We start from the raw sequence: 14075 nt of genomic DNA on the forward strand, positions 1-14075 counted from the left end.
CGAATATACACCGTCTTCCATCCAGATCATTGTCTCATTCTTCGAAAGCCTGTCTCCATAACCACGATTTCACCTGTTTCCTGAATGTCAGGATTGTTGGGGAGGTTCTAACCTCTGGCGGGAGAGAGTTCCAGAGTTGCGGGGCCACTACCGAGAAGGCCCTGTCCTTCGTCCCCACCAGCCGCGCTTGTGAGGCCAGCGGGACCAAGAGCAGGGCCCCTCCAGACAATCTTCGTAATCTTGATGGTTCATAGGGGAGAATACGTTCGGAGTGGGCGAGGCAACTATATTCAATAATATATACGTAGAATTGAACCAATTCAATATATTTTGCGGCAGCCATAAAAACAAAAATTTTGGAGTAGAACAACAACTTTCCAAGTAAGTACCTCACGATTAAACAGGAAATAACACTTTCAAACCAGGAACATAAATATTTTCAAAGTTTGTTACATAGTGTTAAACTGTTACTTACTGGCTTGCTTGACCTTGGAACATAGATCCTAATTTACTGGGATTGTGGACTGATGCTTTGGTTCAAGCCCTCTCTGTGTATGGACTGGGATATGGACCCTCTTTGTTTGAAGGAGAACAAGGTGAACTGTGACACTGTGCCCTACCTGGCCTCCTGCTCCAGCTGCTCCTCCAGCTGCGCGATCTTGGCCTCGAGGGCCGTGACGGTGGCCTTGAACTTGGACTTGACAGCCCCCTCCATCTCCTGCAACTTGGACCGCAGCTCCTTGTTCTGCCGCTCCAGCTGCTGCCGCCCGCTCTCGTTCTTCTGCGCCGCCGCTCGCTCCGAGGCCAGTTCGTTGCTCAGTTGCTCCGACTGCAAAGATGCAACCAAGACAATGGACTCTGTAGTCCTTAAATCCCCAAAAGTGCCTTGCTTCCCATCCCATTTGGGAGGGCCGGCGTACCTGTTGGACGGCCTTCCGGAAGCGGTCGCTCATGGCCTCCATGTTGCCCTGCTCCTCCTCCAGCTCTTCCTCCAACTGCGAGATCCTGGCCTCCAAACGGCGCTTCTCGTCCTGCAGGCTGGTCCTGGACACCAAGGAGGGAAACAAGATTCCATTGATTTCTATGGATTCCCACCAATGCCCTGGCTTTCCTTCCCCATATAGACCAGATTGGGATACTGTCAACATCCTAAATTAGGAATTTCTTTCCAAAACCCCATAAAGACCAAGTTAGAATACTGTTGACATCCTAGATTAGGACTTTTCTTCCAAAAATTGGGAACCCCATAAACATCCAAATAGGATCATATTGGGACTCTTGGAACCTACAGCTCCCTTCTCACATCCAGAGAGGGGTCAAAATGAATTGTTAAAGGCTTTCATAGCTGGAATCACTGGGTTGCTGTGAGTTTTCCGGGCTGTATGGCCATGTTCCAGAAGCATTCTCTCCTGATGTTTAGCCCACATCTATGATACGCATACTCAAAGGTTATAAGATCTGAAAACCTCTGAGGATGCCTGCCATAGATGTGGGCTAAACATCAGGAGGGAATGCTTCTGGAACATGGCCATACAGCCCGGAAAGTTCACAGCAACCCGATCAAAATGAATATTCCCAACTCATGACTTTTGCTCTCACTGGATTTTCCAGAAAAATAACCACAGAAGTGAGTGACATTGCATCAGCTCTCTAAACAGAACCTTTGCTTCGTGTTTTAGTCCAAACTTTAGAGGAACTCCATGCAAGACACCAGGAGAGGTCTATTCAAGGCACCCAATCCTATCTATCTATCTATCTATCTATCTATCTATCTATCTATCTATCTATCTATCTAGGTAAAGGTAAAGGTTTTCCCCTGACATTAAGTCCAGGCGTGTCTGACTCTGGGGGTTGGTGCTCATCTCCATTTCTAAGCCAAAGAGCTGGCATTGTCCATAGACACCTCCAAGGTCATGTGGCCAGCAGGACTGCATGGAGCACCGTTACCTTCTCACCGGAGTGGTACCAATTGATCTACTCACCTTTGTATTTTTTGAACTGCTAGGTTGGCAGAAGCTGGGGCTGACAGCAGAAGCTCATGCTGCTCCCCGGATTCGAACCTGTGACCTTTCGGTCAACTAGCTCAGCAGCTCAGCAGTTTAACCCACTGCGCCACTGGGGGCTCAACACACACTCATATACTAGCTGTTCCCTACACGTTGCTGTGGCCCAGTCTGCGTATATGTGTTTTTTGTGTGTATTTTGTGTGTATGTATGTATGTGTACCCTCAGCAATATGTCCCTAAATGCACTTTATCACTGATTTAGGATTGTCTGCGCACCCCATCTCTACCTGAAAACCCTATCCCAATTATATCCTACCTTGTCCATGTCCAGCATTATTTTTTAAATTTTAAATTATTACATTTGGCCCAGCCATAGGTTTTAAATGCTTGTTATTTGTTTACTTTGTCTATTGTTTACTTTTGTTTATGAGATTTATTTTAACTGTTGTATTGATTGTTTTCTTATTGCTTTTACTGTTGATATACTTTGGTCTCGGCCTCATGGAAGCCGCACCGAGTCCCTTGGGGAGATGGTAGCGGGGTATAAATAAAGTTGTATTATTATTATATTTTACATATGTGTATATGTGTATATATGTGGTTTGTGCATGTGTTGTAATGTATTTTTTTTAAAAAATGGCTTTTAAAGTGTTTTTATGAGTGATGGTCACTCGTTGGCCTGATAGGTGTATTGTGTCCAAATTTGGTGTCAATTTGCCCAATGGTTTTTGAGTTATGTTAATCCCACATACAAACATTACATTTTTATTTATATAGATATACTTTACCTCCTTGAGGGCAACCTCTAAAGTTCGGTCTGAAGGAGGCCCATAGAGCCTTACCTGCCCGAAGTGGCGCTGGCCAGCTCTTCCGCCAAGTCGTCCTTCTCTTGCTCCGCTTGCTTCTTGGCCCGTTCTGCGGCTGCCAAATCCTACCCAAAAGAAGAGAATCGCATGCCTTAAGAGACTATACAGAGTTGACTCATCACCCAGAATGTTATAATTTTTTTAGGAAGGTTTAGGGAAGTCCAGAAGGTGAGACTTCTTTCCCTTGGTGCTTGGCAATGCTTATCTCTCCCAAATTCCTTCACTCTCTTCTCACTCCATCTTCCTCCCTCTCTGGAACCCATTCTTAAAACTTCACTTTTCAAATCTTCTCTCCATCAGCATGGAAGCCATTGCCTTGGGCATTGGACGGTGGCCCTGTGGACCTTCCTGCCCCAAAGTCCCCAAGGTCTGGACTGCAGTCCCCCTCATCCACCGCTGCCCGGCTGACCTCTTGGAGCTGCATCAACTCGGCCTCCAGGTTCTTGGCCTTCTTCTCGTTCTCTCTGGCCGTGGCAAAGACCTCTTCCCTCGCGGCCCGGGCATCGTCCAGCTCCCGCTGGAAGTCCTTCATCTGGGCCTGAAAAGGGACAAATGAAGCGGGTTTGGGTCTCGTCCGCACAGATTCTGACACAACCATTGCCCTAAAAGGTGACTGCTAACTGTAACCGGAAAGGGTGGGGCACCTAAGGGACATCATAAAGAGACCCCAAAGTGAAGAAATTGAGCCTCCCAGTGGCGCATTAGATTAAACCCTTGTGACCGCAGGACCGCTGATGAAAAGATCAGTAGTTCAAATATGGGGAGAGCGGGTTGAGCTCCCTCTGTCAGCTCCAGCTTCACATGCAGGGACATGAGAGAAGCCTCCCACAAGGATGGTAAAACATCAATACATCCAGGCATCCCCCAGGCAACATCCTTGCAGACGGCCAACTTTCTAACACCGGAAGCGACTTGCAGTTTCTCAAGTCCCTTCTGACACGGAAAGAAATCTAAATACAACTGTTGTGGTTTAAACATGGAGGGAAAATGAAAGAAGGGTGGAAGGAGGAAGAGGACCAAGGAGGGAAAAGGCAGAAGAGACAAGGAAGAAGAGCAATATCTCCTTCTCAGGGAGGAGGAGATATGATAGCTATGTTTAAATATGTGAAAGAATGTCATACAGAGGAGGGAGCAGGCTTCCTTTCTGCTGCCCTGGAGACTAGGGCTCAGTAGGGCTGTGGGTTCAAAATACAGGAAAGGAGATTCCACCTGAACATCAGGAAGAACTTCCTGACTATGAGAGCAGTTCAACAGTGGAACTCTCTGCCTCAGAGTATGGTGGAAGCTCCTTCCTTGGAGTCTTTAAACAGAGGCGGGTTGGCCATCTGTCGGGGGTGCTTTGGTTGTGCTTTTCCTGTATGGAAGAAAGGTTGGACTGGATGGCCTTTGGAGTCCCTTCCAGCTCTAGGATACTACGGTTGCATTATTATTATTATTATTATTATTATTATTATTATTATTATTATTAAACAGAAGCTGGATGGCCATCTGTTGGGGATGCTTTGGTTGTGCTTTTCTGTTTGCTGCCCTGGAGTCTGGGACTCAGTGGAGCTATGGGTTCAAAATACAGGAAATGAGATTCCACCTGAACATCAGGAAGAACTTCCTGACTATGAGAGCAGTTCAACAGTGGAACTCTCTGCCTCAGAGTGTAGTTGAAGCTCCTTCCTTGGAGGCTTTAAACAGAAGCTGTGCGGCCATCTGTTGGGGTGCTTTGGATGGCCTTTGGGGTCCCATCCAACTCTAAGATACTACGGTTGTATTATTATTATTATTATTATTATTATTATTATTATTTCTCTCCTGCTCTAATAATAATAATTAGAAGCTGGCTGGCCATCTGTCGGGGCTACTTTGGTTGTGTTTTTACTGTATGGAAGAAAGGATTGGACTGGATGGCCTTTGGGGGTTTTTTCCAACTCTAGATTACTATGATTGTATTATTATTTGAAACACAAATAATGAGTCTACAGCAAACAAGATCACTCTGCTGGCTGTTGTATTGGAGCACACACTGGACACTTCCCAAGTAAATAATGCATGCAGATCCCAGTAGGGTGGCCTTTTGCAGCTGGCAACTGGTTATCTTGTCAATGCCGATTATATTTAAGTGCAGGCCAAGGTCTTTAGGCACTGCACCCAGTATTGTATTGTATTATTATTATTATTATTATTAAACAGAGGCTGGAAGGCCATCTGCTGAGGGGGCTTTCATTGCGCTTCTCCTGCATAAAGATAGAAAGGGGTTGGACTGGATGGCTCACGAGGCCCACCCAGGACCCACCTGCAGTTTCCGTAGCTGCTTGATGGCCTCCTCCCGGCCCTTGTTGGCTGAGTCCACCTGACCTTCCAGGTCCTTGAGGTCCACCTCCAGCTTCTTCTTGGCCGCAGCAGCCAAACCCCGCTGCTTCCGCTCATCCTCCAGTTCCACCTCCATTTCGTGGAGCTGAAGGGACAGAATAAAGAGGGGTTGTGCATCAGGGGAGGATCCCACCGTTGGCATCAGGGATTCAGAACCGGGAACCAGCCCTCTCTCCAAGCCCTAATGTCTTGCCCACCTGCTTCTGGAGCTGGCGACGCTTCTCCTCGTTCTGCTCATCCCGAGCCTGGAGATCACGCTCGAACTGCCCCTTGAGGGCCTGCATGTTGACCTCCAGCCGCAGCTTGGCATCCTCCGTGGCCTGGAGCTCATCCTCTAGCTCTTCCAGCTGCGTCTTCATCTCCTCTACCTGCTGCTCCAACGCCCGCTTGGACTTCTCCAGGTCGTGGACCTTCCAAAGGGGCAAAGAGCAAAGGTCAAGTAGACATAGAGGGAGAAGGAAAACAACACCCAAAAGAGCAGGAGAGAAAGAAGTAGAAGACAAGGAGGAGATGAAGAAGAAAGAGGAAAGGAGGAGAAAGAAGGGAAAAAGAGGAATGAGAGGAAGAAATAGAGGAGAAAGAAGAGGATGATACCAACACCCAAAAAGCAGGAAAGAAAGAAGAAGAGGAGGAGGAGGGGAAAAAGAGTGATGAGGAAGAAATAGAAAAGAAAGATAAAGGAGGAGGGCTAAAGAGGAATGAGAGGAAGAAGTAGAGGAGAAAAAGGGATGATAGCGACACCCAAAAGAGTAGGAGAGAAAGAAGAAGACAAGAAGGAGATGAAGAAGAAAGGAAAGGAAAAGAAAGAAGGGAAAAAGAGGAATGAGAGGAAGAAACAGAGGAGAAAGATAAGGGTGACAGCAACACCCAAAAAGCAGGACAGAAAGACGAAGAAGAGGAGGAGGGGAAAAAGTGGGATGAGGAAGAAAGAGAAAAGAAGGATAAAGGAGGAGGAATAAAGAGGAAGAAGAGGAAGAAGTAGATGAGAAAAAAGGATGATAGCGACACCCAAATGAGCAGGAGAGAAAGAAGAAGAGGAGGAGGGAGAATAAGAGGAGGAGGAGGAAGAGAAGGGGGAAGGAGGAATGACAAAGAAAGAGAAAAGGAGGAGAAAGGAGAAGGAAGAAAAAGGGACAAGGACGAAGAAGCAGAAGAAAAAGAAGAGAAGATAGAGGATGATTGCAGAACACAAAACAGCAGAAGAGAGAGGAGAAAAAGTGGAAAGATGAGGCAAGAAAAGAGGATGAAGGGAGGAGGAGTGAAGAAGAAAGAAAAAGAGGCCGAGTGAGAAGAGGAGGAAGAGGACAGTGGAAAAGGAGAAGGATCAGGAGCGCTCCTGTAGCCAAGGCCCTTCTCTGGCCAGGGACCAAACCACGTCTCAGTAGTGACCTACGTTCTTCCCGACGTCGTCCTTGGAGCTGACTAGGTCCTCCATCTCAGCCCGCAAGGCCTTGTTGGCCCTTTCCAGCTCCTCCTTGGCCTCCAGGGCCTCCTCCAGGGCTCGTGCCAAGGACAGGGCCTTGGTCTCCTTCTCCCGAGCCTCGGCCTCAGCACGGTCCCGCTCTTCTGCAAACTTAGAGGAGATGGTCTTCTCCTCCGCCAGCATCTGCCCAGGAAGGAAAGGGAGAGATGGAGGTTGGTCATCAGGATGATCACTCAAAGCTAAGGAAGGGAACGCAGAGGACACGTACCTGGTCGAACTTCTTCTGCTTCTTCTCCAGGTTGGAGACCATCTGCCGCTGGTTGTCCAGGTCCACCACTAGGTCGTCCAGCTCCTGCTGCAGGCGGTTCTTGGTCTTCTCCAGCTTGTCGTAGGAGGCCGCCTTCTCCTCAAATTGCTGCGTCAAGCCCTCAACCTCCTTCTGCAGCCGCTTCTTGCCTTCCTCCATGTTTTCCACAGTGGCCACGTATTCCTGCAGCTTCCGCTTGGAGTCCGACAGCTGCCATCGGCATCAGGAAAAGATAGAAAGGGGAAAGTGAAGCTGGAAGTCATGCGGTCCCAAAGCCGGCGCACTTCCCTTCTTTAATGGGATCAGGGTGCAATTATTATTATTATTATTATTATTATTATTATTATTATTATTATTATTATGTATATTTCTGCCCCGCTTTTTCTGTCTCCAAAAAGACTCAAAGTAGATAATATCTATCATCTATTTATAATTTACCTATCCATCTATCTATTATCTGTCTATCTATCCATCTATTGTCTGTCTGTCTGTCTGTCTATCTATCTATCTATCATCAATCTATAATTTATCAATCATCTAGCTATTTGTCGTCTATCTATCATCTATTTATCTATCATTTAGCTAGCTAGTTACTATCTATCTATCTATCTATCTATCTTCAATCTATAATTTATCAATCATCTAGCTATTTGTCATCTATCTATCATCTATTTCTCTATCATTTAGCTAGCTAGCTACTATCTATCTATCTATCTATCTATCTATCTATCTATCATCTATCTATCTGTCCTATCTACCTAATATGTATCTGTCATCTGTCTATCTACCATCTATCATCTATTTATCTATCATTTAGCTCGCTAGCTAGTTACTATCTACCTACCTACCTACCATCTATCTATCATTTAGCTAGCTAGCTAGCTATCATCTATATATTAAAGTCGTGACCAAGAAAGAAAAGCAGGATGATGATGATAATATTCCCTACCTGGACATTGAGGGTGGAAATGTGCCGCTCCAGGTTCTGCTTGGCCTCCATCTCTTCATCCAGTTGGTCCTGCAAGCTGTTCTTCTCATCCTCCATTTGGCGAAGTTTGGTGGACAAGTTGAGCTTCTGCCGCGTCTCTTCTTGGAGAAGCTCCTGCAAAATCCAAAGAAAGAAAGAAAGAAAGAAAGAAAGAAAGAAAGAAAGAAAGAGGGAGGGAGGGAAGGAGGGAAGGAGGGAAGGAAGGAAGGAAGGAAGGAAGGAAGGAAGGAAGGAAGGAAGGAAGGAAGGAAGGAAGGAAGGAAGAGGAAATGCACAGTCAGTGTCTTCCTTGAAGCTGAATCCCAACCAGGGTCATTGGAGGTTTGCGCCCCACCTGAGTGTCCTGCAGCTGGGAGCTCAGGGTCGAGACGTCCTTGTTCAGCTTGATGGTCTTGCTTTCGGCCTCACTCAAAAGCCCCGTCACATTCTCCACTTCCACCTAGGAAAAATGGGGAAAAAACCCTACAGGTTATTTTGGTCCAGCACTTGGTTTTATGTCCCAAATTTGCAAAACACTTTTCTGCCCAGACCACAAAATGCAAAATATTGCAGTTTCTAGTTTTGAAAAAAACAAGAGTTCCTGGTTTCAAAAAAATATATTAAATGTTCCTTCCTTTTGGAACATGGCCATACAGCCTGGAAAATTCACAGCAACTTGGTTTCTTCCTTTTTTCTTTTTATCTTCTCCTTCCTTCTTTTTTTCCTTCCTTCCTTCCTTCCTTCCTTCCTTCCTTCCTTCCCTCTCTCCCTCCTTCCTTCCTTCCCTCTCTCCCTCCCTCCTTCCTTCCTTCCTTCTTTCTCTTTCAACATCTGGAACTTTGGGCTGTTGTAGGTTTTTTGGGCTATATGGCCATGTTCTACAGACATTCTCTCCTGATGTTTCACCTGCATCTATGGCAAGCATCCTCAGAGGTGAGGTCTAGAACTTTGGTTTTTCAAGGAAGGGAACTCTAACTTTGCAAAACTCCCAGATATTGACAATTAGTGATTCCAGCTTTATTAAAACAGGCATTCCTGGTGTTTGCACAAACTACACTTAGAGTTGAAGGCCATCAAAAAGCATGCATTTCCTTATCTGTTTTTGTCCTTCTTGTAAAACCAAAATAATGTCCAGGAGAAGGCCCCCCTGTCACCTGTAGCTTGTTGACTTTTTCTCCCAGCTCCGTCCGGACCCGTTCTCCTTCTGCAAACTTGGTCTGGAGTTCCTGGAGTTGCCCTTCCAGCTTCTTCTTCTTGTGCTCCACTTCCTGCTTGGCCTGGTTGAGCGACCGGACCTCATTGCTGAGGTCAGCGTTGTCCTTCTCCAAGCCCTGCTTGGTTTTGTCCAGGTTGGCTTTGGCCTGAGATCGTCATAGAAGCATATGGTTGGAAGGGACCTCCAGAGGCCATCCAGTCCCACCCCCTTCCTTCCACCATGTCTGAAAGTATGGTCAAGTGGGCACAGAATGGAATGAATGGAACCGTGGGAAAGGGCCAGGACAATGAGTTTGAAATTAGCACTGAAAGAAAATTCCTATAAGATGATGTACAGATGACACTGGAAAAGATTGTTAAGATGTAGTGACTGCTGAAAAAGCTGAGCACTTTTTATCATATGAGGTGGTCATGGAAAAGGGCACAAATACAAATCTCTAACTAACTTAAGAAAGACATGGGAAGTATTCATTGTGCTCCTCCAGCAAAGATGGAGGTGTTTTTTTATTAGAAGTGTGTTATTATGTTGTGAAAGGATGAATCAATGGTTATTTTGTTTAATGGGTGTAGAATATTGATAGTATATCATCATCTGACAAAGAATGTTGAGCCCTTAGATTAGATAATACAGAGTTAATGTTTTCTGATATAGAGAATGTAGTAGTAGTCATTTGTTTTGTTTTATTCTAGAACAATTATCTTGAACTTTTTGTTTGTTTGTACATAGTTATAAAGGTTTTGTTTTAACTTGTCAAAATTAAAATGATTAAAAAAAAATAAGTCACCATCCAAGCCCTCTCAACTGATGGACACCAAGCCTCTGCTTCAAAACCTCCAGGAAAGGGAGCTCCACTGGACCCAAGGGTCACAGGTCCCTCCTTATAGAACCGAGACCGAACGGCCCATCTTTACCCGCTTGAATTGCTCCAACTGCTCTGCCAGCTCCTCCACGGCCTGCGTGTGTTTCTGTCGCATCTCCTGGACCTGGGCTTCATGGGTTCGCGTCTCCTCCTCCAGCGCCCGCTTCAGGACAGTCACTTCCTGCTCCCTCTTGGCCCTGAGGTGCACAAGGAAGGGGACGCGGGGTGCATTTGTATGTAATTGTCATTAAAAGCTTCCTATTAAACAGCCAAGATACCCCGTAATGGTCCTCAAAAGCTACCTGCAAAATAGCCAAGGGACCCCTTAAAGGTCATCAAAAGCTTCCTACTAAACAGCCAAGTTACCCTGTAATGGTCATTAAAAGCTTCCTACTAAACAGACAAGGTCCCCCATAATAGTCATTAAAAGCTTCCTACTAAACAGCCAAGGGACCTGTTAAAGGTAATCAAAAGCTTCCTACTAAACAGCCAAGGGACCTGTTAAAGGTAATTAAAAGCTTCCTACTAAACAGCCAAGGTCCTCGTAATGGTCATTAAAAGCTTCCTGCTAAACAGCCAAGGTACCCTGTAATGGTCATTAAAAGCTACCTGTTAAACAGCCAAGCGACCCCTTAAAGGTCATCAAAAGCTTCCCACTAAACAGCCAAGGTACCCTATAATGGTCATCAAAAGCTTCCTACTAAACAGCCAAGGTCCCCCGTAATGGGCATTAAAAGCTACCTGTTAAACAGCCAAGGGATCCCTTAAAGGTCATCAAAAGCTTCCCACTAAACAGCCAAGGTACCCTGTAATGGTCATTAAAAGCTACCTGTTAAACAGCCAAGCGACCCCTTAAAGGTCATCAAAAGCTTCCCACTAAACAGCCAAGGTACCCTATAATGGTCATCAAAAGCTTCCTACTAAACAGCCAAGGTCCCCCGTAATGGGCATTAAAAGCTACCTGTTAAACAGCCAAGCGATCCCTTGAAGGTCATCAAAAGCTTCCCACTAAACAGCCAAGGTACCCTATAATGGTCATCAAAAGCTTCCTACTAAACAGCCAATTTCCCCCGTAATGGGCATTAAAAGCTACCTGTTAAACAGCCAAGCGATCCCTTAAAGATCATCAAAAGCTTCCTACTAAACAGCCATGATCCCCCATAATGGTCATTAAAAGCTATCTGCTAAACAGCCAAGGGATCCCTTAAAGGTCATCAAAAGCTTCCTACTAAATAGCCAAGGTACCCTGTAATGGTCATTAAAAGATTCCTACTAAACAGGCAAGGTCCCCCATAATAGTCATCAAAAGCTTCCTACTAAATAGCCAAGGTACCCTGTAATGGTCATTAAAAGCTTCCTACTAAACAGGCAAAGTCCCCCATAATAGTCATCAAAAGCTTCCTACTAAACAGCCAAGGGACCTGTTAAAGGTAATCAAAAGCTTCCTACTAAATAGCCAAGGTACCCTGTAATGGTCATTAAAAGCTTCCTGCTAAACAGCCGAAAGTCTTCCGTAATTGACATTAAAATCTACCTGCTAAACAGCCAAGGTCCCCCATAATAGTCATTAAAAGCTTCCTGCTTAACAGACAAGGTCCTCCCGTAATAGTCATTAAAAGCTTCCTACTAAACAGTCACGTTCCCCTGCAACAATCACCAGGCAACAGTCATTAAAAGCATTCAGTGACCATTTCAGGGGGTCCTTTTCCAAACGACAAGGATTCCTTGCAAATGTCATTGTAAGCTACCTACTAAACAGCCAAGTTCCCCTGCAATGGTAATTAAATGCACTCAGTTCACATTACAGGGATTTCTTATCCAAACGGTAAAGATCCCTTGCAACTGTCATTAGAAGCTTCCTGCGAAACAAGAAAAATTAAACTTTGCTGTGCACCATCCCTGAGCCCCATTTACCGCTGCCCAGGACCCCGAGGGCCCACCTGAGTTCCTGCTGGGTGGCGGTGCTGTCCAGGGTGTCCTCCAGCTCCGTCTTGAGGGCCTCCAACTCCTCACCCAGGTCCCGCTTGTGCTTCTCGGCCTTATTCCGGGCCGCCCGCTCCGAGTCCAGATCCTCCTGGAGGTCTGAGATGTGGGCCTCCAACTCCCGGATTTTCTTCAAGGCGTTGTTCTTCTGTCCCATTTCATCTTCAAGCCTTTAGTGGAAGAATAAGGTGGTCTTTAAATTAAGATGGGGTATAAATGACATTGAAAGTGGGTTGCAAGTGAGGTGGGAAGCTATTAATGACAATTACAGAGCGTCCTTAGACAAAAGGGGAAGGTCTCCTGCAATAGCCCTTAAAAGCTTCCTGTTTCTATCTGTGCTGTGAGTAATATATACAAATGTAGATAACTATAAATAATATCAGGTTGAAAATGGAAACAGGAAGCTTTCAGTGACCATCACAGAGGACTTTTGTTCTTTAGTCATTAAAAGCTCCCTGTTTCATCTATGCTGTAAGCAGTTCCTCCTGAGATGATATTAATAATATATAGAAATAACAAAGATATAAATAAAACTGGACTAAAAGCAATATCGGGAGATTTTGACTGACCATGGCTAAAACTGAAACTGGGGAGCTATTAATGAACATTACAGGGTGTACTTAGCCAAAAAAGCTAAGGTCCCTTGTAATAGTCATTAAGAGCTTTCTGCCAAATATCAGAGATCCCTTGTATTGGCCATTAAGAGCTTCCTGGGAGGAGAAGCGGGGTGCGGACTGCCTCATTAACTGCCTCATTAACCCCTCCCCCTTGCTCCCTAGGGGGCACCTGGCCAGTGCGGCTTGCAGCTCCTCCTCTTTCTTGGCCAGCTGGGCCTTGAGTTCCGCAATCTGGGCCTGGAGGTCAGCGATCTGCTCATGGAGGTCGCTGGCCTCGCCCTCCAGCTTCCGCTTGGCCTTGTCCAGCTCCTGGCGGCCCTTCTCCTCCTTCTTCAACCGCACCTCCAGCTCTGAGATCATAGACTCGTGTTTGTTCTTCAACTTGGTCAGGTTCTTGGCCTTCTCCTCCTCCTCCGCCAGGTTGGTGGTCAAGTCACTGATACGCTCCTCCATCAGCTTCCTCTCCTGTGAAAGGGAAAGAGGGAGAGATGGATAGATGGATGGAATCTGGACGGGAAGAACCCCTCCGCCATCGTTCATTCAACACTCTTCCCTCTTTGCACCTACCTTAGTGAGCTTGATGTTCTGGTCATCCATCACCAAGATGTCATCCTCCAGCTTCTTGATCTTGGCTTCCGCTGTCACTTTCTCCAGCTGCAGTTTCTGCCGGGCGGCTTCCTCTTCTTCCAGCTGGTCCTCCAGATCCTTTTAGGAAGAAGTTGGGATGGGAAGGAATAGGCAAAAAACTGGGATGAACCTCAGATACGTTGGCAAGACCCAAGGTAGGCAACATCGCAACAGCTATGAGAAATGGTATAATGGTTTTGTGATTTTGGTCGTGTCAGGAGCGACTTGAGAAACTGCAAGTCGCTTCTGGTGTGAGAGAACTGGCCGTCTGCAAGGATGTTGCCCAGGGGACCCCTGGATGATTTGATGTTTTTATCATCCTTGTGGGAGGCTTCTCTCATGTCCCCGCATGAAGAGCTGGAGCTGATAGAGGGAGCTCATCCGCCTTTCCCCGGATTTGAACCTGCGACCTGTCGGTCTTCAGTCCTGCCGGCACAGGGGTTTAACCCACTGCACCACCGGGGGCTCCTATGGTTTTGTGATGAGTGGATTGAATGAATCATATGTTTGGCAGTCTGGCTACAGCCTATTAAGGTCTGGCAAGGCTGACGACACCATCCTAAAAATGGAACCTGGAAAACTGCTTAATTATGGAGAACAAAGGAGGTGAAGACTTCAATGAACGTTGGCAAGAAAGGTGCTGATGAGAACTGACCTGAGAATGTTAGGGTGTAAACAACTCATGTTTACATAGTCAGAGATAATAGTTCTTTAAGTTAAAGAAGCAAACTGTTTCAGAATTAATGAAGGTCCAGCAAGTTGGAGCTGAATGACAGAGGTTAGCTAAACAACCAAATAATGGATAACCAAAAAAGTTCTACATAAGAGACCCTTTTCTTTTTC

The 14075-nt window shown here is 45.9% G+C and overlaps 1 protein-coding gene across 1 annotated transcript in view; it reads right to left on the minus strand.

Annotated features, from left to right (window-relative positions):
* LOC137095087 (myosin-11-like) overlaps positions 1–14075 on the minus strand; it is a 75048-nt gene that overhangs the window by 10884 nt on the left and 50089 nt on the right. The window contains exons 24-38 of the mRNA XM_067461311.1: positions 13173–13310; positions 12775–13070; positions 11946–12158; positions 10058–10202; positions 9085–9291; positions 8286–8390; positions 7913–8065; positions 6925–7173; positions 6627–6839; positions 5431–5643; positions 5157–5318; positions 3282–3410; positions 2849–2937; positions 921–1044; positions 621–829 (exon numbers count right to left, since the gene is read on the minus strand). Coding sequence (XP_067317412.1) covers positions 621–829; positions 921–1044; positions 2849–2937; positions 3282–3410; positions 5157–5318; positions 5431–5643; positions 6627–6839; positions 6925–7173; positions 7913–8065; positions 8286–8390; positions 9085–9291; positions 10058–10202; positions 11946–12158; positions 12775–13070; positions 13173–13310 — 2645 coding nt within the window. The remainder of the gene's footprint in view (positions 1–620; positions 830–920; positions 1045–2848; positions 2938–3281; positions 3411–5156; positions 5319–5430; positions 5644–6626; positions 6840–6924; positions 7174–7912; positions 8066–8285; positions 8391–9084; positions 9292–10057; positions 10203–11945; positions 12159–12774; positions 13071–13172; positions 13311–14075) is intronic.

This window comes from Anolis sagrei, chromosome Y (genome assembly GCF_037176765.1).
Source record: "Anolis sagrei isolate rAnoSag1 chromosome Y, rAnoSag1.mat, whole genome shotgun sequence".
NCBI classification, from domain to species: domain Eukaryota; kingdom Metazoa; phylum Chordata; class Lepidosauria; order Squamata; family Dactyloidae; genus Anolis; species Anolis sagrei.